At 31.2% G+C, this 25,023-nt stretch overlaps 4 protein-coding genes and 2 pseudogenes across 6 annotated transcripts, besides 10 other annotated features; 2 read left to right on the top strand and 4 right to left on the bottom strand.

The window, feature by feature from the left end:
* Nucleotides 1-904: part of a mobile genetic element that runs on past the window's edge.
* A 1,533-nt stretch (nt 905-2,437) lies between these two features.
* Nucleotides 2,438-2,474: a mobile genetic element.
* Nucleotides 2,438-2,474: a terminal%2Cinverted (terminal inverted repeat of Banshee-A3 transposon ID:TVAGG3_0080670).
* A 1,058-nt stretch (nt 2,475-3,532) lies between these two features.
* Nucleotides 3,533-3,724: a mobile genetic element.
* Nucleotides 3,725-4,612: 888 nt separating this feature from the next.
* Nucleotides 4,613-4,647: a mobile genetic element.
* Nucleotides 4,613-4,647: a terminal%2Cinverted (terminal inverted repeat of Banshee-A3 transposon ID:TVAGG3_0080690).
* Nucleotides 4,648-5,822: 1,175 nt separating this feature from the next.
* Nucleotides 5,823-5,860: a mobile genetic element.
* Nucleotides 5,823-5,860: a terminal%2Cinverted (terminal inverted repeat of Banshee-A3 transposon ID:TVAGG3_0080700).
* A 790-nt stretch (nt 5,861-6,650) lies between these two features.
* Nucleotides 6,651-7,313: a terminal%2Cinverted (terminal inverted repeat of Maverick-1C transposon ID:TVAGG3_0080710).
* Nucleotides 6,651-25,023: part of a mobile genetic element that runs on past the window's edge.
* On the bottom strand, nt 7,314-7,827 carry TVAGG3_0080720 (annotated as a pseudogene). Its single transcript has one exon. A coding segment is annotated over exon 1 (514 nt).
* TVAGG3_0080730 (uncharacterized protein) lies at nt 9,827-10,228 on the bottom strand (the record flags this gene model as incomplete). Its single annotated transcript, XM_051222018.1, has 1 exon — nt 9,827-10,228. One exon carries the CDS (start codon nt 10,226-10,228, stop codon nt 9,827-9,829), a length of 402 nt encoding a protein of 133 aa, XP_051107004.1.
* TVAGG3_0080740 (uncharacterized protein) lies at nt 11,095-11,871 on the bottom strand (the record flags this gene model as incomplete). Its single annotated transcript, XM_051222019.1, has 1 exon — nt 11,095-11,871. One exon carries the CDS (start codon nt 11,869-11,871, stop codon nt 11,095-11,097), a length of 777 nt encoding a protein of 258 aa, XP_051107005.1.
* TVAGG3_0080750 lies at nt 12,909-13,979 on the top strand (annotated as a pseudogene). Its single transcript has one exon. A coding segment is annotated over exon 1 (1,071 nt).
* On the top strand, nt 15,250-16,050 carry TVAGG3_0080760 (integrase core domain containing protein family; the record flags this gene model as incomplete). Its single annotated transcript, XM_051222020.1, has 1 exon — nt 15,250-16,050. The coding sequence occupies one exon, from the start codon at nt 15,250-15,252 to the stop codon at nt 16,048-16,050; it is 801 nt and encodes a 266-aa protein (XP_051107006.1).
* TVAGG3_0080770 (organellar and viral DNA polymerase type B) lies at nt 17,062-17,670 on the bottom strand (the record flags this gene model as incomplete). The annotated part of the gene is made up of 1 exon (XM_051222021.1): nt 17,062-17,670. A coding segment is annotated over one exon (609 nt), but the record flags the coding sequence as incomplete, so codon positions are not given.

Raw genomic sequence — 25,023 nt, forward strand, 5'->3', positions numbered from 1 at the left:
ACATAGTGACATAGTGACACCTTCAGTTCTTCAAAAATAACTCATAACTGCCTTCCTCTCATGTTGTCGTTTTAAATGACCTGGTACCACATAGCGACATAGTGACACCTACAGTTCTTCAAAAATAACTCATAACTGCCTTCCTCTCATGATGTTGTCGAAATGTCATGTTGTCACCATTTTTCAAAGAAGTTAAATAACCGAGTGACACATAGTGACATAGTGACACCTTCAGTTCTTCAAAAATAACTCATAACTGCCTTCCTCTCATGTTGTCGTTTTAAATGACCTGGTACCACATAGCGACATAGTGACACCTACAGTTCTTCAAAAATAACTCATAACTGCCTTCCTCTCATGTTGTTGTCGAAATGTCATGTTGTCACCATTTTTCAAAGAAGTTAAATAACCGAGTGACACATAGTGACATAGTGACACCTTCAGTTCTTCAAAAATAACTCATAACTGCCTTCCTCTCATGTTGTCGTTTTAAATGACCTGGTACCACATAGCGACATAGTGACACCTTCAGTTCTTCAAAAATAACTCATAACTGCCTTCCTCTCATGTTGTCGTTTTAAATGACCTGGTACCACATAGCGACATAGTGACACCTACAGTTCTTCAAAAATAACTCATAACTGCCTTCCTCTCATGTTGTCGAAATGACCTGGTACCACATAGTGACATAGTGACACCTACAGTTCATTCATTACTTCATTACCTAATTAATTACAGACATAAAATATATTTAGTTCATTCAATAAATGCGGTACCATGCGAATACAGTCATAAATGGTGGCATATAATCTTTACCCAAGCCTGTTGGATTTGTTGTGAAAGTATGTGAATGATTTCCTCCTGGTTCAGTTGGTCGAAAAGTAGGGTTGTTAAAAATATCAAAAATTAGCGTTTTGAAGACACCATGGTGTCTTATAATTTTCCCTTCCTTATTGGCGTGTAGAAATAAATGCGCCAATAGATTGAAGAAGAAGAATTGTTTTTCTCTTAATGAACTTTAATCCTTTTGATATAAGAATATTAAAAACATTAATATAATTTCGATTTCGGAAATTAAATTTCCAAATTTTTTGTCGATTTCGGAAATAACAGGATCCCGCATCCAACACGCAACAACAAAACACAAAACACACTTTTTGGTTCTTTCATCGTTTTAATCGTAATTTATGTAATACATGATTTGGATAAATTTTACAAAAATAGAACCTATATTATATTCTTTTCAAAGATTCTTGCAAATCATCAAAAATAATTGTATTTTAAAAAACGATTAAATTATCCTTTCATTATTTTAAACTTAAATTAGTTTTTATGATTGACTAAAGCAATCATATTTATTCATCATTAAATAAACAAAAAAATAATATTTGAGAGTTATTTCAAAAAAACACATTGAATTTATTAATTTGTCTCAATTTCAGTATTATAAATTTTTATAATTTCAATATTTTGAAATACACTTTTTAATATTTCAATATTTATGATATTTCAATGTTTTAAGTGGTCTCAAATTGAGCTTCTCAAATATAAGTTGGCCTATTCAAATAATAAAATTAAATCATATTTCAAATAATAAATAAAAGTAAGGGTTTCGTTTTGCTAAAATTGTCACTTTTATAGCATATTTGTTTTTGGATGTTTTGCGAAACCAAAAAAAAAACTATGATATACAATGTGTGTGTAAAGAAAATACTTTATTTACTAGTTAAAAAATCATTTGGTATTGATCAAGTTATTTTTTCTGGATAAGATATTATATGGATAATTGGATAGAAAATACAATTATATAATCTTGTACCTATGGCATTCCAAACGGGAACCGCGGTTGGTTACCATGGATTTCCGTCACCGGTCACATTTTAAAGATTTTTAAAGCCTTATAAAAATATGCTTTGTAAATCATTTTTTGTAAATCGGCAAAAATTTGGTAATTTTCTTCAACTAATAAATCTGCGAATAGCATTTATAATACAAGAACAATCTTTTAAAATGCGTTTGATTCATTTTTGTATAATTTCATATAGGCACATATATTCTTCCGGGACTTTCCGTGATTTTACCGTAAAATCATTAGTTTACACCAATTTTTCCGTATTTTGAATAGTTTACTGCACTTTTTCCGTAAAATTGAGTTACGGGAATCCGCAAAATTTCCGGACCTCATTTTTCATAGAATATAATAATAATATTTGATAAAAAGATATATTATTTGTATTTTTGATTTTTGAATTACGTAAAAAGTGAATTGTTAACTTGATTTTTTTATATGGTTAATTTTTCAAATGATATTATGAAGATCTAAAATATTAAAAGTAAAAAATTGAATTACGGAAAAAGTGAGGTCAAAAGTGAAATAAATTTGCAGAACAATTTTCATTGAAATAAGCTTTATTTTTCATTATTAATAACAATGCTGTAATAAACAGAAATTCATCAAAAGTGACGGCTCTCAATTTTTTGACATTTGTAAATTCTAAATTGAATGAGAAAAATGAAATAATACTAAGCATAATACAATATTCTAGATTTAATTATAATTAGGAAAAAGTTAGTTTTGAGAGTACTTTTCATAGGCATATAGAATGAAATCTTCTGAAAAATAATATCACATAAACTCATATTATTTTCTAATATATAACTATTTTATATAAAAATCAAATTCAATGATCTTAAAAGCGAAGGATAAACCTCAAAATTTACGAATATAATGAGTGGGAATATAATGCTTATCTATCATAAAACCATATGAAATATCAATTTTTGCTTTACGCCTAATTTTTGACGACAATTAGCAAAAAATGTTAAATGTTAACACTCAGTCCATTTGAATATGAAAAAAAAATTGACTTTGATTAAATGTTTTTATTTATCATGCAATTCTTCTTGCGACCAAAGATTTGAATAAAAGTTCAAAAAATAAGATAGCTTAAAAATAATATACGGTAGTGTTTACTAATAGATGAATAGTATATAAATTCTATTAAAATGGATTTGATCCAAAAAAATATATAAAATTTGATCATAAATAAAATCGTTTTAAATTACTTCTTCATTTAAATTATAACAATTATTTTTGGTTTTATCGTTTTTAAAGCTCATGTGTTTTTTTTAACCACAGAATACTTATGTGCTGTAGCAAGCTTGCAATCCAAAGCTCACGTTAGACAACAAGAGTCATGAAGTCTCATACTAAGGGATATCCAACATATATTTTAATAATCTAATGTTTGTGACAAATATTCAACATAAAATTAAGTTTTCGTTTCGTTACAAGGCATTCATACTTTGGAGATATCATATTTAATGTACAGAAAAGTTAATATTAAACAATACATGCTAAAGAATTAATAAATAAGATAATAAAATAAATTTATACGTAATTACTTTCATTTAATATGCTTTATGCTGTATAATATTGATTAAGAGGCATTAAAAGGTTCCATAATCTGCTTTTATAGGCAAGATTTTTGATAAAAATTTTAAATTTTGAAAAATGATGAGAAAAGGAAAAAAAAGGTAAATGAGAGCAAGAGGAGGGAAAAAAAGAAAAAGAAAAGGAAGGGAAGGGAAAAATAAAAGAAAGAAGGACATATAAAAATTTAGATGCGCATTCTTAATGCCGAGGCGGCTTGCCGCCGAGGCGCGATTTTTTTAGGCCTCTACGGTAACCCGGCAATGTTTTTTTAAATCTTGTACAGCCCTACTTGTACCTGGTTTAATTAAGCTAATTGTCATCAGAAACTTGTAATTTTTATGAATTTCAGATTTTCTTTTCATTACTGCTTTTCTTAATAGGTCAAGTTCTTATTTACGTTATAAAGTATGATATTTACAAATATCAAGTTATCATGTTTTTTGAGAAATTATGAGAAACAAACAAAAATGAAAAAGATAGGAATAGCAATGAATAGTGATGTGGGTATAGAAAATGTAAGAGATATGAATGCAAAGCAATCAGTATTTAGGATATTGACCATAGATTTCGAAAAAAAAATGCTGCATATTGAGCGAAAACTATGATTATATTATAAGGCTGTCATTTAAAGCATAATGAAACTATTCCCTTTTCATTTTAATCGAATAAGATAGTAAAGATTTTTGAATTAGCTAGAAACTGATGAGATGTTTTCACAAATCAGATTTTTAATCTCTATAATGCATAATTCACTCAATATCTCAAATTTGATATTGCGAGATATTTTTGCTATCGGTTTCGCAATTTTGACACAATAGCAAGAGGGTTCTATAAGCATTATTATCAACGTAGAATCTGAATATCATATCAGAAAATGTCGCAAATCTGACATTTACCCGACCAAATAGCAAAAATAATTGAATACTTTTCGCAAAAACTTTAAAAATCGATAAAAATATGAAATATAGATATTAAAGAGACTTTTTATATAATATTCATAAAGATTTTCCAAAAATATGATACCGCAAAATTAAAAAAGTGACGTCTTGAGTGGAGTCAAAGGTCGAAATTGCTAGCTAAATGTTTTTTTAGCGAAATTGCGTATTGTACGTTTTTTTCGCAAAACGAAACCCTTAATAAAAGTGATTGAGGTCATAGCAAAACGGCTGTTTTGTGATAAACAGAAATTCATCAAAAGTGACGGCTCTCAATTTTTTGACATTTGTAAATTCTAAATTGAATGAGAAAAATGAAATAATACTAAGCATAATACAATATTCTAGATTTAATTATAATTAGGAAAAAGTTAGTTTTGAGAGTACTTTTCATAGGCATATAGAATGAAATCTTCTGAAAAATAATATCACATAAACTCATATTATTTTCTAATATATAACTATTTTATATAAAAATCAAATTCAATGATCTTAAAAGCGAAGGATAAACCTCAAAATTTACGAATATAATGAGTGGGAATATAATGCTTATCTATCATAAAACCATATGAAATATTAATTTTTGCTTTACGCCTAATTTTTGACGACAATTAGCAAAAAATGTTAAATGTTAACACTCAGTCCATTTGAATATGAAAAATAAAATTCACTTTGATTAAATGTTTTTATTTATCATGCAATTCTTCTTGCGACCAAAGATTTGAATAAAAGTTCAAAAATAAGATAGCTTAAAAATAATATACGGTAGTGTTTACTAATAGATGAATAGTATATAAATTCTATTAAAATGGATTTGATCCAAAAAAATATATAAAATTTGATCATAAATAAAATCGTTTTAAATTACTTCTTCATTTAAATTATAACAATTATTTTTGGTTTTATATTTTTTTGGATCAAATCCATTTTAATAGAATTTATATACTATTCATCTATTAGTAAACACTACCGTATATTATTTTTTAAGCTATCTTATTTTTTGAACTTTTATTCAAATCTTTGGTCGCAAGAAGAATTGCATGATAAATAAAAACATTTAATCAAAGTGAATTTATTTTTCATATTCAAATGGACTGAGTGTTAACATTTAACATTTTTTGCTAATTGTCGTCAAAAATTAGGCGTAAAGCAAAAATTAATATTTCATATGGTTTTATGATAGATAAGCATTATATTCCCACTCATTATATTCGTAAATTTTGAGGTTTATCCTTCGCTTTTAAGATCATTGAATTTGATTTTTATATAAAATAGTTATATATTAGAAAATAATATGAGTTTATGTGATATTATTTTTCAGAAGATTTTGTGTTCTTCTTCAAAATTTTACTTTTTTATTAAAAAGAATCTTTACAAAATATACATTTACTTTAATTAATATTTAAAAACGTGCTCTATCAAAAGTTCCAAAAATTCAATATTTTAGCTTTTCTGATGTGTCACTTTTGATGAATTTCTGTTTACAACAGTTTCAGTCATTAATTCTTAAAAATAAAAAGGGTAAAAACTAAATACAATGGGTAAAATTCAATAGTGTCTGTGCTATCGTTCAATTTGAAGGTGTCTTTTGAAACCGCAAGACACATTGAATTTTTGAATAGTGTATTATGGTTTGACAGACACCAATGAAAAAAATAAAATGATATTTATTTTAAATATATAAGATCCTTATATAAAATATAAATATTTTATCGTTTTATTTTCTTGTTTTACAAATGTTTTTTATTGAAAAATCAATAAAACTAACTCCAAAATAAAATTTTTGATTTAAAGACACTATGATGACACCAGGCAAATCTTCCAAGACACCTATCGTCGGGAATCTAACAACCCTATCGAAAAGTCTTTTTTGCTGAATGGTTATAATCTGGAGATAAAACGTCATTGCCAGCATAATATTCTGAGTTGTATAATGGATGGTCTCTTATTGAATGTGTATGATTACCTGATGTGTTTGTAGTTCCTGTATGAGTGTGCGGTGGAAGGTTTGCTTCAGTAATTTTCTTTGAACCACCGGTTTCCTTTGAAGAGTTCGCACAATAGAAGAATTTATCTACAATCTGTTCCCACGCACCAACACCAAACATTACTTGAGGACCTCTTGCATCCATAGATGTATAAATAGAACCTACTGGGTTCATTAAATCAAACATATGAGATATTATAGGATTGTCTCTTTTGAACTTAAAATATAGTGTAACTATTTCAGGTTTCTTCTGGTTTGTGTCAGAATATTTTTTATAATATAATCTTATGTTAGTTAGTATGGTTATGTTGGGTACGGTGGCACTGCGTTCCTCCGTACGCAATACTTGTGAATTTGACACTTTACAAAACCGTTAACGTATATTTTACAACATGAACGCAAAAACTAATTTAACCTTAAATATTTACAAAGCCGCCAACCATTTCACCTCACTAACGAACTCACTAATGTAAAAATAAACGTTCTCACTATCGTTCTCACTAACGACTTCACTAATGTTCTCATAAATTTTCCTCAATATCTTCATCATCAGTGTTAACCCTATTGTAGTCATACTTGAAGCCATAAACTTTCTCTAACTTCTTAACGTACAATTTACATAACTTACCTTCGTCATCGTATGGTTTAATGATATAACTATTTCTATCTTTATACACAGTCAATGAAAAGTCAACTGGTCTCGGATGTATTTGAAAGAACATGTTATGCTCAGGAAGGAAGAATAAATGTTTAAATGTATGTTTGTTATACTGTGGAATTCGAATGAGTTGCTTTTGTTCTGTCATTTACATCCAAATAAAAATAAAATAAAAAATAAACTTAAAATTAATGATATCACCACCCTCACACGTATGAAAACATAGCACAAAAATAAATTTAGGTGAAGTGGTGAGATATCACCTCTTTTTTCACCTGTTTTTTCACCCTGTTGAATTCATTGCTTTATAACTCTCTTCCTTGGTTTCTTTTTAGTTGCTTTCTTCACGTCTGTCTCCAACTTGACTGTCTTTCTTCTTCGTCCGTAATGATACCAGTTACTTCCACCAGTCAATGGGTCAAATGGTCTTTCGTAAGGATTTCCATACATTCCATAGGGACCATACGGAAGAACTACTGGTGGAGGAAGAGTTCCATCGACTCTATTTAAATGCATTGTTTCACCTTTCATCTGGTCATTAAAGTCTTTTGCATGTTTTGCAAACTCATCGTCCTTTCCTAAAGCATTTTCTGACTCAGTCGCAACCAAATTGGATGCTTTATTTATGAGCCCTATTTTATTTAATCTTAACTTCTTTGCAACCCAGCCTCCAATCTTCCCTTTATTTGCATCTAATGTCTTCGAAACTCTTCCTCCACTCATTTTATTTACTGCGTCATAAGCCCAAGTGCTTTTGCTCCAAATGCTAATGCTTTTGTTCCCATTGCGCCTAAAGCTGCCAAGCTACCATTTACACCATATTAAAATCATCTCTCTTCAATATTATCTCATAAAAGTTCTCGTTACTGGAGAAAGTCAATGAAACATAAACATTCTCATGGACTTCGTCCTCGCCGCGTTGCGGCTTCATAAACTTCTTTCTTATATCATCTATTCGCTTCAAAATGTCTGAACAATTGCTAACATCTTCTACAACAGTTATTTCATCATGAATGACCTTCAAGAACAAGCTCATTTAATATGCAATTAAAATCATCTCAATAATGAGTCCATCCTTTCATCTTTAGGTAGCACAACATCTTTCATTGAAGAAGGTTCGACAAGTCTTATGTTAAACTTACTGACAAAGTTTGTTATACTATAATGCTTCGGTGGCGAATACATGTAGTTTGAAAGACATAATATAGATTCTTCAGCAAATTCACTTATACTGGATTTTATAACAATGTTCTCACGAGACCAAATACCACCAATTGACAATCTTGTAAGCAATCCTGCTGAACCTTCAACTGTAAACGTCGATGGTAACATTCCACGAAGGTCATCTATTGACATCTTTGAGTCACTGAATTTAAATATTTTCTTAAAGCAATCGTCATTATCTAACCATGCAATAGCTTTGAAGTTTTCATTCGAATATACATCTGCTTCATTAAATGTAAAACCTGACTTCTTTGCAGAGATGACTTTAAAATCTATTGAGTTTGTTTCAAAATTATATGCTATGGTAACTTCTGAAGGTAATGGATGCCCTTCCGCAGTCAGTTGTTCTCTCACTACCGTTTGAAGCTTTGTGTTAAAAACTTTCATGTCATCTCCTGTGTCTAGGTTCACATACACAGCAATGGAAAACTATCTTGTCTCTCATCATTATACCTCAAAACATTAAAGTTCTTCAATAATATTGTTCTTCCTGCTGGAATACTTCGAACCTGTCTGATTTCAATAGCTTTCTCACCTCCTACATACTCTACCCAGTGTCTTGGATATTCATAAGTATACTGACTTTCTTGAATTTTGGTAGGTTTCATCATAACGTGTTCATAGTATATCTTTATACTCTTGTCAGTTAGACTCGGTGCTATGTTCTGAATATTTCTGACTTGCATTTTTAATGGAGATAAAATGAAGCATTTAATACATGACGTAGATGAAGACATGAATGAAACTACAGACAAACTTAACTCTTCTCTTATTCTTCCTTTCAGCAAAGATTATGAGTTCTGTTCAAATGGTGTGTATTTCTATTGTGGAAAGATGGGTTCAGGTAAGACATTTAACCTCATTCGTCATATACTCATAACAGAGCGTTTAGGAAACGACTCTTACTATGACCAAATCATTATATCAGCAACTTCAGACTCTATGGACTCAACAGCGAAAACATTTATGTCAAAAGTTCAAGCCTCTGTCGTTAAAGTTCCAGATAGCGAACTCATTGAATTTCTTCAACGTTACATTCGACGTAAGAGAAAATATTATGCTATTGTAGAGTTCATACAGTCAGGAATGCAAAAGACTTCAGAAGAGATGGAAAGAATTATTGACAAACACCACTTACGTCAATACTCAGGAGTTTACGATATGAAACGACTGACAAACTACATTCTATCAAAACTTTCAAAATACCCCTTCAAAAAGTATCCTTCAAACACTCTGCTCGTTTGTGACGACTTCGCCGGAAAAGGTTTAGTGTCAAAAGCAGACTCACCATTAGCTAACATCATAACTAAAGTCAGACATTACCACTTAACTGTAGCAATACTTATGCAAACATGGCGTTTCCTTGCTTTAAACATAAAACGTCTCATAACTGACTTCGTTATCTTTCAAGGTTTCTCACGTTATGATATTGAACTCATTTGGAAACAGTCAGGTATAACATTACCTTTTGAAGAAATTTGGGAAGCATATAAGTCTCTCATCTCTCCTCGTTCATACCTTGAGATTCATATCATGACTAATACCATTAAAGTCAAAAATATTCCATGGGAACGACCAACATTGTTTTAAAGTTTAACCTTCAATTGACTGATGGTAAACAAATTCCATGCATCTCTGTCGCCATTTCTGTTAATATTTTTGCTGTCATTCATATCATCCACTTCCCCATCCGTTAACTTTTGAGGATATGCGTTAGAATAGCTGTTCTTAAATGAAGGCTTTTCACCTTTGAGAGCATAAACTCTATAACTTTCTGCATACTTTATGTTTGAACCTCCTGAGCCATCATTGACATAAATTTTTATAGGCTTCCACCCTTTGTTCATGTTCCTGCTTCTTCCCTTAGCTCTTTTGTTCAGTAGTTCTACATCTTTATACACAGCTCCTGTCTCAGTGAATTCAACAATATTTTCATTCGTTAGCTTTACATTCAAACCCTTGTCGAGTATATTGTTCATTTCATACATATAAAAGGTTTTTATTCTATATGAAATGAGAAGCAAATCCATCTTAGCTGGTGCCGTTAATGTTCCAATTGAACCAACATCAAATGTTGACTCACGAACGACAAACAATATTGTCATAAAGAACTATAGTTCGGAGTGTTTGAAAGAAAAAGAACCAGAACTGAAATCCGTGAATTTAAACTCAGCTTCAAACGCTAACGCTACATCAGATGTTAAGTTAGAGTATCCACCACTGGACCAAATTCTTTCAAGAGAAGCCAACGACAACCCTTACATAAATGTTCAAACAAATCCTTCAGATAACGTAGACCATTACCTTCTTCAGTTATATCAAACAATTTTACTCAAAGACGATAAGAAGCTTTTGACAAATCTTATAAGCAAGAACCAAATAATTCTAACAAAGGAGGACCTTGAAAATGTTATATCACGAATAACAGGGAAACAATGTGTCATTGACTATCTCGACCCTGAAATCGAATGCTGTGGTCAAACGCCACATTCATGAAAATAGGTAACATCCGCATCATTGAAACACCAGGAACTACAGGAGTTGAGTTTAAGTATAAATATTCGAACGAGTATACAAAACTTTCAACAGAATATAAACTTTGTTTGAAATATGTTTTAGTAAATTAAAGCAATTTGTAATATCTATTCCAAAACTTCTTCAACAGTATCGAACTCATCTTCATAATGCAAACCTAATCTTATTGACTTGGTGCAGTTCTCACTAACACAATATAGCGCTTTGCGCTCGGCGCCTTTGACGCCTTTTTCTGTTCTCTTGACTGACATAACTAACTCATTTGTTTCATCAAACAGCAACAACCAAAGTTCATGACCTAATACATAACATTCATACTTTATATTTTTAGCTCTGAGTTCTCTTGTAAGCTGTTGCATTTAATATTTTCTAAAAAGTCTACTTCAACAGTCATTCGCACTGGTGCCTTCAGTTCTACAGGCTCGCCTTGAAAGTCAACAAGTCTGAATTGCATGTCTTTCAAATTATGAGGACTAATGCGAACCCATTTACCTAAATGAGTTGCTATGACAGGAACGTTTGGAATGAACATTGAATTGACTGCATAACAGAAAGATTTATATTCTACTGAACCTTTACTATTAACTCCTGAAATGCCTGTGACATTAGCTATTTTTGACTCAATGTATAAACAATTGCCATAACATACGTATGGAACAGATTTCATCTCAATCGTTTTGTCAAAACTTTTCAAAGGAAATGTCATATGGTATGCTCCCAGAAGCAATTGTACTCTATGACTCATTCGTGTTATCTTAAACTCCTTCGCATAACTGAACTTCAAAACTCCTGCAATAAGTTTAACATTCATTAAGTTTTCTTCGTTCTCCTTGTTTATTGTAGTATTTATGAGCGCATTTAACACTCCAGCTAATGTTTCCATCTTATATTCTACATTATTGTGAAATCTTATTTCGTGCTTCTTTCCATCTATTTCAAGCTCCATGAAATCTGTTTCGTCAGTTATAACGAATGAAGCGATAGTATTGAAGTCAACAACTCTGAAAGCAAGCGCTTCATTCTGTAGACCTAAGTTTGTTTGTAGCTTTACTGTCCCGTATTCGTTTGGGTCTGTACTTTGCAAATAGAACAACATTTTATTCTCATTAAAATATGACTATTGCTGCATATGCGTATGAAGCTGACAGAGCTAAACGTTTATATTTTGGTCAATACTCTCTCACACTTACTGACAAATATATTGTTATTTCTGATGGAAATACTGAGAAATACATAACATGGAAGGACTATGAAAAGTTTGACCCTATTTTAACTCCATGTACAATGCCATTCATTGTAAATGGTGAAGTTGTCATGAAGAACGACACAACAGTATATAAGTCTGTTCATGAAGCGTTAGAATATATGTTGAATTATAATCCCGAAAGATTTGACCCAAGCACTACACCATGTGCAATGCCTTTTATTAAGGACGGTGAAATCGTAAGAGTTCCGAATTCAACGGTTTATACTGCTGTTCAAAACAGTTTACAAAACATTTTAGCGAATATCTTTAATTCAGAAACTACAGAAATAAAATTACCGTATATAACAGATGCTAAAGAAATTAAATCAAAAACGACAACATTATTTACGTCACTTAATGATTTAATGACTTATATCATTAATATTCCTGCACCAACTACAGCATTTGATCCAAACTCGACGGTTTGCAGTGTACCTTTCATAAAGGACAGTTCAGTAATTGTTTTAAGGGATTCAACAGTTAATGAATCATTAAAGGCGTCATTAATGAAAATCATTGATTTTAACTCATTCATGAATACATATAATTCATTCATTAATGTTTCATATGCTTCTAAAGAAGGTGAGCCAAAAACTATCGATAAAGCGGTGTATGAAATAAAAGCATCAACGACGAAATTGAATTCGTTAACTTTTGACGGTGATAGTTTCGTTAATGACATAACATCGGGGAAAACAATTTTAACGAAAGAATATTTAAAATCTCATGTTAGTGAGTTCGTTGAAATTGAAAAAGAAGGTGGAATTAAGTTCGATCCACTGAATTTCATTTTCAGCTTAGCGAATGCGGGTATTAGTTTTGCTGAATGGACAACTATACAGAGTGAAATAAATGCAATATGGACGTTTTTGGGGTCAAAAGCGGGAATGGGTGAGCTTGTAAATGCTGCAAGAACATTAGGTGAAACAGGAAATTTTGTAGATGGTTTTAAAAGACTTGTTTCAAATGTTTTAACAAACACAAAGAAATTATTTAGATATACCATACATAACGGACGGATTTTCGAACAGGTAGCAACAAACCCTCCGGTTATGGCTGCGTTGATGATGGTTAGAGATATAAAACCACGTAACGACGGGAACGAAGAACATGAACAACAGAGCCCAACGGGCTCAGAGCCACATAGTGGCGAGGATACTGGTCGGGTTATTCAAGACATTAAAAACGTGTATCCTGAAGTTATTGATTTATTTAGAGGAGTTAATGATTCAATTTCAAAACATTCTATAACCCTCGATGAAGAGAATAAATTAACAGATTATATATTCGTCATTATTGCAGAATTAATGAAGAGAATAAATGAAAAAGGAATTGGTGATATCATTAATGTCAGCGATGTAATGATGAAAAGAAATTTTGACTCATTATTTACAAAACCGAAAACAGAATATAGTCTTTATGACGTAATTACCGAATTAATGAAAAAGATTAATGATAATAAGAGTTCTGGCGGAAGAGTTGAATTAGAAGTGAATGATGTTAATGAGAAATTAGCCGAAAAAGCAGATAAAAATGAGCTTTTAGCTCTGAGTGATAAAGTCAAGAACCACGTTCATTATATAACTTCAGACGAACAGATTATAACGGACTACCATGGATATTTAACACGAAGTGATGAAGTGAAGACGGAAGACCCCAATGAAAGAAGATATAAATACATTCGTGCTAAAGGTTATGACATAAGCTGTACTGTACAGTATGACACGGGTAAAGCACCAGAAGCATTTAGTTATAACGATGAAATTTATGCCTCTACTTTCTCTGTTAAAGGTGTATAGTTGAACCAAGATTTACTTTGAGAGTTAAGTCAAAAATAACGTTTGAAGATGCTATTAAAAGTAAAGCTGACAAAGTTGAACTCGAAGCAACGAACAAAGTTTTGAAATCTCATAAACACAACATCTCCGATATAAATGAACTTCAAGCTACATTAGACAGTAAAGCCGACAAGAACCATACACATAAATCCTTCACTACTGTTAGAGCAGACGACATAATATTGAACTATACCCTTGGTTCAAGTGCACCATTAGAAAATCCAAGTACAAGCGTAAAAGATACACTAAACTCCTTAAATAACAAATGTATGAATATCGAAGGTCATGTCAGAAACTTTGAAACACATGAACTACCAGCAATGTTAGAGAAGAAAGCAGACAAGAACCATACACATACAAGTTTTACAACTGTTGCTATAGAAAGTATTGAAGGAACGGTTGAAGAACCTGATGGGGATGTATTATATTGTAAACCTCCTAACTTTCCACAAGGTTTAACATCGGAGGAAAACATAACGACGATGAAAACATTAGATGTAAAGATGTTTATGTCATGAAGGATGAACATATATTAAATTCACTGCTCAAAGATTTATATGACAAGAAGGCTGACAAAACAGAGCTTCAAACATTAAAGACTGAAATACTTCAAACATTATATCCTGCAGGCTCTATTATTACGTCAATGAACTCAATAAATCCAGCAACAGTTCTGGTTTCGGTACGTGGGAGCAGATTGTAGATAAATTCTTATACTGTGCGAACTCTTCAAAGCAAACAGGTGGTTCGAAGAAAATTAAAGAAGCAAACCTTCCACCGCACACTCATACAGGAACTACAAAACACAACAGGTAGTCATTCACATTCAATAACAAAAAGAGGTTATACAAATCTTGCAGCAGGTTCGGATAGACAGGGAATGCATAGATATGATATTTCAAGTGACCCAGTAGATTCAAGCACAGGTATTTTCTGTGGAACCACAGGAAATCATTCACACACTTTCACAACAAATCCAACAGGCTCGGGTGAAGATTATATGCCACCATTTGTGACTATATTCGCATGGTACCGCGTTCAATGAACGCGCTTGAGCCTGCTTTGCGGACTTACCGTCTTGAATAAAATCTTTAACTTTACATAAATGAGCTTGAAAGAAGTATTCGAACAACATCCATGGAGGTCATTTAAGAAGTTCAATGAAGCTGCAAAGAGTCGGGGATTTACTAACAGAGCTGAAGTGAAAAGGTTCTTTGACAAAAATGTTGTACATCAAACAAAAATAAACCCTTACGACTACTTTTTACCAATTTACTCCAACACTCTTGACGCATACCAATTTGACACTCTCATTCAAAGCAGAAAAGGAGGACATAAACCATTCCTCATCTTCATAAATGTTAACACTCGTAAAGCATATGCATATCCAATGAAAAATAAAGGAACTCGTGAAGTGTTAAGAGTTTTACAAAAGTTTGTAGCAGAACATAGCCCAAGTATTTTAACATCAGACCAAGACGGTGCATACCTCAGCAACGAAATCACAGAATTTCTCATTAAGCATAACATAACTCACTACACTACTGAAGACCATAACCATAACATACTCGGCATCATAAACCGCTTCATAAGGACTCTCAGAGATTTAAATCAAGAGCGAGACTTTACCGAAGAAACAATGAAACATTTCATCGAAGTTTACAATTCCTCAACACATTCTACAACAGGACATACACCAAATTCAATGACACAACAACAAGAAGAAAAGTATATACAAAAGAAACTAAGTCAAACACAAAATATCAGAAATTCAACAAAATTTACCCTCATTCCTGGTACAAAAGTTCGTGTAGTTCTTGACGACAAACCGTTGACAAAGAAACGTTTAAGGTTAAGTAGAAACTATTATATCGTAGACTCTACACAAGGTAATGGATATCTTATAAAAGCTGCTGACGACTCCATAGCATTTTACCCTCGACATAAATTAGTCGAAAGTAGTAATGGCAAACTTGCTGAAACCATTGACGAAGCAAAGCGAGGAGTGGTTATTGAAATACTTGACTACAACATAAACGATGACACTTATAAAGTAAGATATGAAGGAGGCGTTGAAGATGTTATACCATCTAAGAACTTGAGAGAATCTAAACCAACTCATCTGGGACCATTAGAGCGGGAGTACTGGAAAGATAAAAACATGCCAGAAAGAATAAGAAAATTCTTCTAAACTTTTTCGTTGGATGTAAATCAGACAAAAATATAATTTAGGTGAAGAGGTGAGATTTCACCTGTTTTCTCACCTCTTTTTTCACCTCTTGAACTTTTTATAACATTCGGTCATAACTTCATCAATTTCATTTAAATCACGATTTAAAAACTCATTGACTTCATCTTCAACCGTGTCATCTTGTAATAAGAATATTTTCTTTAGTTTCATGTCAACATCCCGAACAGCACAAAGGATAAAATCATATTCATTTCTTCCGTTAAACATACTTTTTCTTTCTCGTTCATCGTTAAATAAATTATTGAAAATATAAACAGCGGTGTAAAAGTTATGTACTGTGTTAAATGTTGAAGCTTCACCTATTTTAGATTTTAGGATTCTTTTAGTAAGTAAATTGTTATCGTTCTTTCTCTTTTCCTTATCGTTCATGTCGAATCTGTCGAACCACATATCCTGTATTTCATCGAATTTACGAACTATAGAATCCGTCATTTCCCTGGTTAATGAGGGGTAATCATTATTAATTTTTTCATATAATTTGTCCATATGATTTTCATCGACGTTTCCGGAAAGCATTTAATTAAAGCAAAAATATATTATAGGTGAAGAGGTGAGATGTCACCCGTTTTCTCACCTGTTTTCTCACCCCAGTTTTTCACAAGCGTTTTACATGAATTGTACGATGTATATTTGAAATCCTAAACAATTTCGTAGCTTCTATTTCTTCTGTCAGTATGTCAAAAGTTTTAACAATGCCGAAAGTTTCTTTATATTTCTTCTTGACGTCAGATAGAAGGAAATCGTCAGCAGTTGGATAGTTTTTGTTCAGAAATGCTAACATGTCCATTTTATTTTCTGCTGGCTTTTCTGCTTCTTTTTTAAGTCTGCATAGTCGTTTCGCATTCTTTCTATCTCTTTGACGGAGTAGTTATATTTCCTAATTGCTGCTTTACATTTAGAACATTGCGGATTCATTTTTGCGTTATATTCTGAAACCTTACCTGCTAAAACAACTAAGGCGTCAATGGTTTTCTTTAACTCAAAAGCAGTTGGTCTTATCTGTTCGTTCCATATTTTACCTCTTCTATCTTTATCTCTTATCTGCCATACACATTCAGCAACTAACGAAACAAAGTTATCGTAGGTCTTAAACTCCCCGGATTTATATATGTCAGAAACATTCTTATATACCATGTCGCAATCTTTGTCCATAACTTTATGGTTGCAATGAAATCCTAGAAACTCATAGTTTACCTTTCGAATGAACTTCTTTATTTCTACTGAGTCAGTTGGTTTCACTTCTATTTCATCGAATTCAGGAATAGTTAGTTTTTGATGCTGAATTTCAGGTAGTTTAGGTAAATGGTCAATAATGTCCTGCATTTCATAAAGATACTGTTCATTTGTTTCATCTTTCGCACTACAGTCTAAATTACTTGTTAAAAGTTCTTGCTTTATCTTCTGGATTTTTGTTTCGAAAGTATATGAAGAAGGAATGAAGCTTTTCATCTCTACTAACATAGATGTTGGATTCATGACTAACGAGTTTGGTGAAGTTGTTGTGGACAGAGTCCCGCCGTTCGCGGCTTGAATTGTTGTTGTGCCGATTGTTGAAATCATATCTTTACATACAAAATAAAAAAATAAATAAAAATAAAACTAACGTTATTTTTCTATCTTAAGGAAATTCATGAAAATTCAAGACCCTTTGGGTCTCGCCGCTTAGCGGCTGAGGTGAGAAATTAGGTGAAAAAAGAGGTGACATCTCACCTCTTCACCTATAATATATTTTTGGTCATTTACACTCATTTACGAAGAAGTTATGACAAAGCATTTACGAAGAAGTTATGACAAAGCATTTACGAAGAAGTTATGACAAAGCATTTACGAAGAAGTCATGACAAAGCATTTACGATGAAATCTTGACAAGGCATTTACGAAGAAGTTATGACAAAGCATTTACGAAGAAGTTATGACAAAGCATTTACGAAGAAGTTATGACAAAGCATTTACGAAGAAGTTATGACAAAGTCATGAGGGTGAAAAATTAGGTGAAAAAACAGGTGATATCTCACCTCTTCACCTAAACATTATTTTTGGTCAAAGCTTCCACGAGAGAAAAGATTCCTCATTTGCTAAGGATTCCAAAAATGAAAAAATCGTTGATTTCGGCTGAGAAAAAACGGCAAAAACCCTTCTTCCACGGGAACAAAGAAATAAAGAAGAATGGTCATTATATGGGTTTTGATTGAAACTTAATTTGAATGAAGTGAAATATAACCCGATGATAATATGACATTGATCATATTTTCTGTTTGAAAACCACGTAAATTTATAAACAATGAATGAATTTCTTATTCGTTGAATTTATGAATTCTATGAGGTAATCTTTATTCTAGTTTTAATTTATCACTTGGAAAAATAACGCTTTACCACTCATTGTTTAATCGTAATAAAAAAAAATGTCATATTATCAATATTATGTTCGAATAATACTGTTGAATTAAATTTAACAGTTAGCGGGAATTTAATGTTACTCTTCGTTTCTCGCTGTGAGTGGTAAAAACTTTAATCCCATTTCTTTTAGAACCTCTTCAGATTTATATATCATTATTAAGATGACCTTGAGCCGCCATAGCGGCGGGGTCGTAGGACCTAAAAAACGTATGATATGTATATACAATAATGTGGATAGTGAGGGGGATATTAACACAATTTTAAGTATTTAAAATGAATCATTTATGCGTATGGTATGAAGAAAATTTTTAAATTCAAAAACTGATAAAACTTTTTTGAACTGTGATGAAATAAATAACCTTATTAAATTTCCGCTGTGCAAATTAAATTTTGTTACTCCTCTCTTTCGTTCATTGTGGGGAATTAAATTTGAAAGATGTTTGGCGGATGTTTTGTTATTCTGACACATGGTCTAATTTCAATTTTAATCAAATTGATAAGTTAATACCCCAATGAGATTTTCAACAAACATTAGACCCTAACTCTTACCCATCAATACAAAACATTTTATCCATCAAACTTAAACATATTTCTTTATCATATCCGTTTTCCAATTATCCGGGAATTCATTTATATTCTTCATTTCAAAGATTTATCAAAATATAAATTTCAGAATAACTTGACCTATTTTGATGTGATTTAGGAATTTAAATGAATTGAAATATCGTATTGGCAATTTCAAATAGAAAAATTGCTGATGAGTATAACGGATTTAAAATATTTTATTTTTAAATCCGTAATCAAAATGACTTAAACAAACACCACAGGACCATTACATACGCCCACGATATGCATATATTTCAAAGACGGCAGAACAAACGCAAAGGTTGAAATATGGGAGATTTGGAGATAGTATTTGAAAAATGACCATTTTGAATTCGGTTTGCAAAGTGGTGCAGTTGATATCAAATATAAAAGAATTTTATTTACTGAATTCAAAAATTAAAGAATTAACGGATGACTATTAACATCAATTCCACCAGAAGAACAAAGATATTACGCATTATAATGGCATTTCCTAAAGTTATTGAAGATTGGAAGATTTAATTTAAATGAGGACATTTGCATAAAAGGTTTCCTAACATGACATAATGAAGAAAGGCCAAATTTGGTTTATTGTTGAAATGAAAAAAGATTAATGAAATTACTAGAAAAGGGTTTGATAGTGAATTAATGAAGAAAGCAAATTTGGTTTATGTTGCATTGAAAAAGATAATGAAATTATAGAAAGGGTTGAATTTATCATGAACGGACATCAAAGGATTTTTAAAAATAAAGCTTGATAACGGATGGGTTTCAGATTTTAGACCTTAAAGTCAGATAAGAATATGTTAACGATGAGTTAAATAAGAATGCAGATAAGAATTGTTAACGATGAGTTTACGGGAAAGAAGGCAGTAAGGAATATTTAACCGATTGAGTTAAATAAGAATGGCAGATTAAAACATATGTTAACGATGAGTTTAGGGAAGATAGGCAGCATAAGGACACCTATGTTAACGAGAGTTAGCGGAAGAAGGGCAGATCAAGGAATATGTATAACGGAAATATACCAAAGTTTGATTAGAACAAAAAATATTGAAACTATTGTTGGTGACTTTTCTGTTCAATGAAGTAAATAAATTTTTTAGATGCGGTGTTTTGTACAGTCCTTATAAGAAATGGTATTATACGGTAATAACACTTCATTCCGAACAAATAAAACAATGCAAAGTATCATATTGTAGGCTATATAAGAAGAATAAATGGCACACAAGGTTTAAAGTCTCCATTAGAACAACAACTTGCTACTTAAACTTATCTTATTGGAGGACGAAACAAAAGAAATATTTAAGAGTTTATGAAATGGGTAGATATGGACATTGTCTAACGTAGCTCCAGCACCGTATTTAATTATGACTATGGTGTTGACGCACATGTTAGACCCAAAAAAGCAAAACATTATATTTAGAATCATTATAGACTATAAAAAGATATATGCAATAGAAAAAACGAGAATTTAGTATACTTATTATACAGATTGACAAATATTAAATATTATAGTCAAGCATTTTACATACCCTGAAAACATCATAGATTATATTATAAAAAAATTTCTGGACACAAAACCAGAAGAAACGCCGGAAAATAGCTTAACACTATATATTTTAGTTCAAAAAGAGACAATCCTATAATATCTCATATTTTGATTTAATGACCCAGTAGCGTTTCTATATACATCTATGGGATGTGATGAGGTCCTCAAGCATATGCTTTGGTGTTGGTGCATGGGAACAAATAGTCGACAGGTTTTTTGTATTGTGCAAACTCTTCAAAGGAAACAGGGGGAAGTAAAACGTAGTACAGGTGAAAATTTACCTGTCAACACAGTCACTACATAGATTTAAAGCACATCTTCAACAGTTGAATAGCATAGATATTGCGGATTGTCAGAATGACAAAAAGGTAAAGGATATGATGTTTCAAAGATGATGTTAAATTTGCCTAAATTGTTACTGGAGTGACATCAGGAGAAGGAAACATACACATTGCGTTTCAGGATATACACAAACAACGGGACAAGAGTAAAAAAGAAAAAATACAGCCACCATTATGCTGTATTGCGCATGGTATGGAGTTCACATGAAGCCTCAGTTTTGTCAAACAAACTTTTAGGAGCTCCAAAAGGAGCAAACGACATATTTAAATTTTTATTTTTAGTATAAATGAAGATTCTTACCATATGGTTGTTATTGGAAGAGATAAAGATGGAAAACCCAATATTTTGATCCAAAGGTTTGAAAATTTTAAAGTTACTGACAAGACAACAACTTGAAAGGTTGCTTGAAACCAAAACAGACATGAAAATGAGAAAATGGAGAAAATGAGAAAGAAAAAAAATTTAAATTATTGCAATTTTTATTTTTATTCATAAAATGACACAATTAATTAAGGCAACTTAATCTAAATTAATGATACCCAATGAAATCATTTCATGGAGTAGTACTATATCCCAGGTTCTTCACAATTAGCCGCGGGCAGGTCGTTTGACTTCCCAAGGTGGAACATTAGCGAATCCATTCAAATTATTAACTAAAGATGAACTTAAATAAAAATGATGATAAAATTACTGATAACAAAATTTTACTGTTCACTACTACCATAAAAACTCAGGTTCACCTTCAGATGATACATTTGAATCTTTAAAGCATTTAATCAAAATTCCAATTATTTATTTATCACAAGAAGAAGCAGAAGATTATTTAAAAAACTTTGTAATGTATAAAGAATTATATAATACAATCAAGAAGCAAGGATTAGAGGATAAAATTATTGATAAACAACGGGATGAATTATTTGAAACACTTTCTATTTCAAATTTTGATAGAGAATTTTTGCATTCACTCATTTTTCTAGATGATGCGTGAAATCAAAACTAATAACAATGAGAAATCATATTTTAATCAATTATTAACTCAATGTCGACACATTCAGTGTTCATTCTTCATGGCTGTTCAATACTTTAAAGCATTAAGCACAAACATTAAATCAAACCTGTCCACCCTTTTCATTTTCAGTGGTTTTAGTCGTCAACAGTTGAACGTTATGCTTTATCAAGTGAATTTACCAATGAGCATTAATGAACTTTACACACAATATCAACAATTAGGAGAACATGGAAAAATAATAGTTGATTTAAATAAAGGTTCCATTAAATTCGAATAACTTTTTATAATTAATTTTTATTTTTTATTTATAATTAAACATGACAGAAATTGCAAATCTTCTACAGGTTCCATTAAAACAAGGAACAAACAAAAAGGGTGCATATAATAGAACTATGAAAGTTCCAGACGGAATGAAAGAATTAGTCCACATTGTTGCCGGTCTTCAAAAGGATGTTAAACAAATGAGAAACGTTTTAACATTACCAGAAGCTCAAGCATATGCCAAACGTCACGGACCAAATTGGGAAGCACACGAAGCAGACATTACGGGTCCAAATGGAAAACCTGATGGAATAAATGAAGTTTTCGTTACTGATGGTCAAGGAAATATTAAAGTCATAAATGGGTATAAATTAACAATGACGATTATCCTAAACGTAAAGCATATAATGAACATTATCCTATGCAATTTGATGAAAATGGAAAAGCTGTTAAACAATACATTGGAGAAGGTGAAAATGGTCCAATTAATTCATACCGTCATAATCCATATTCTTACTTCAATGAAGAATTAAATGCTATTGAAGAGGGACCGGATGGATTACCACGATATTCTAACCAGTTTGATGGTCAATATGCAAATTTAAGACCTGAAATTCCAGCTAAGAAATTCTTTAAAGTTGCTTTATTCGATCCAGTTTTCGCAAATGTTAAAGATGAACTTAAACAGCAATTCCAACCAATTATAGTAGCAAGAATTGCATCAGGTGCTTTATCTCAAGCATTCAAAGATTTAATTAAGAAACCATTATATCAGCAACGAGGTTTAACTTATGATTTAGTTAAGGAATCAGATAAAAGAAAATTTGAGAAATCAAATGATTATAAGAATGCAATTAATGAATATATTCGGTCTATTAATTTCGATGAAAATGCTAAAAATCAACTTCATGAACAAATACAGGAAATAATAGATTCAAAAGTTCCAGCAAAATAAAAGTTTAAATATATTTTTTTATTCGAATATAAATGAGAAGACGTTTCACTAGTCAAAAGAACACTAACGCAAAAGCAGAGATTACGGTTGGTTATAACGTAAATGATGATAAATCACGAATTATTCAAAATGTTAAAGTTAATGTTAGTCCTGAATTAACAAGGTCAGCAACTCAACCAAATTTATTAACTCGTGACTTACCGAAGAATGAGGAAGAGCAAAATAAAGAAGATGGAGACCCAATCATTTTATCTGAACCTGGTAAAGAACCTGTTGAAATTCCCACTTATCCAACATACCCAGCACCACTTGATAACCCAGGAATCTACGATTACAGTCGCAATGCGCCATATAAAATAGACATTAATTCTGAATTAATGAAAATTTACCGTGATATCATAACTGATAATTATGATTCAATAATAAATTTAATTGACCAATCCGGTTTAATTATTTTACCTTATGAATCATTAATTCACATTATCGCCATTCTTTGTGATGTTCAAGATTCAGACGTGAAGATTCAATTTTTCATAGATGATGAGGTTTCATGCTGCGGAACAGTTGCAAAAATAAATCCTATAAAGGATATTAGCACAATTAAGATATCAAAGAACGGAACAACAACTGAACTTCATTTAACATATAATGATATTTATAATAAAATAGTTGATGAATATAAAATATCACTTGAAAAATTCTTTGTTAAGGCTATTTAATATTCAAGCATTAACATTATCGAATAATAATCCTTTGAATCATAATCGATAATAATTGACCTTTCACCAGTTTCTATCGTTTGTTTTATTTCTTTTTGTTCCCCACTATCTGGATCGGTCATTGTAATTGTTTTTGTTATAGTATCAGCTTTATCTTTAACTTCAATCTTTTTTCCATCGGATATTTAAACCAAAATTCCAAAAATTCGATATTGTCAATCTGTTCATATTTTAATCTATCAATTGCATTTTTAATACCATCTGAAAATCTTATGAAATGGTCATTATATGGGTTTGATTGAACTAAATTTGAATGAAGTGAAATATAACCCGATGATGAATATGACATTGACTCATATTTTCTGAAAACACTAAAATTTATAACATGAATGAATTTCTTATTCGTTGAATTTATGAATTCTTGAGGTAATCTTATTCTAGTTTTATTTATCACTGGAAAATAACGCTTTACCATATTTTTAATCGTAATAAAAAAATGTCAATTATCAATATTATTTCGAATAATAACTGTGAATTAAATTTAACAGTTAGCGGAATTTATAATGTTACTCTCGTTTCTGTGAGTGGTAAATTTAATCCCATTCTTTTAGACCCTTCAGATTATATATATTTATTAAAGATGACCTTGAGCCGCATAGCGGCGGGGTCGTAGACCTAAAAACGTATGATATGTATATAAATAATGTGAATGTGGGGGATATTAACACAATTTTAAGTTATTTAAATGAATCATTTATCGTATGGTATGAAGAAAATTTTAAATCAAAACCTGATAAACTTTTTGAACTTGATGAAATAAATAACCTTATTAAATTTCCGCTGAAAATTAAATTTTGTACTCCTCATCTTCGTTCATTGTTGGGGATATTAAATTTTGAAAAAGATGTTGGGGATGTTTTGTATTCTGACACTGGTTCTAATTTCATTTTAATCAAATGTGATAAAGTTAATACCCCAATGAGATTTTCACATCAAACATTAGACCCTAACTCTTACCCATCAATACAAAACATTTTATCCATCAACTTAAACATATTTTCTTTATCATATCCGTTTCAATTATCCGGGAATT

This window comes from Trichomonas vaginalis, chromosome IV (genome assembly GCF_026262505.1).
Source record: "Trichomonas vaginalis G3 chromosome IV, whole genome shotgun sequence".
Classification (NCBI taxonomy): Eukaryota; Parabasalia; order Trichomonadida; family Trichomonadidae; genus Trichomonas; species Trichomonas vaginalis.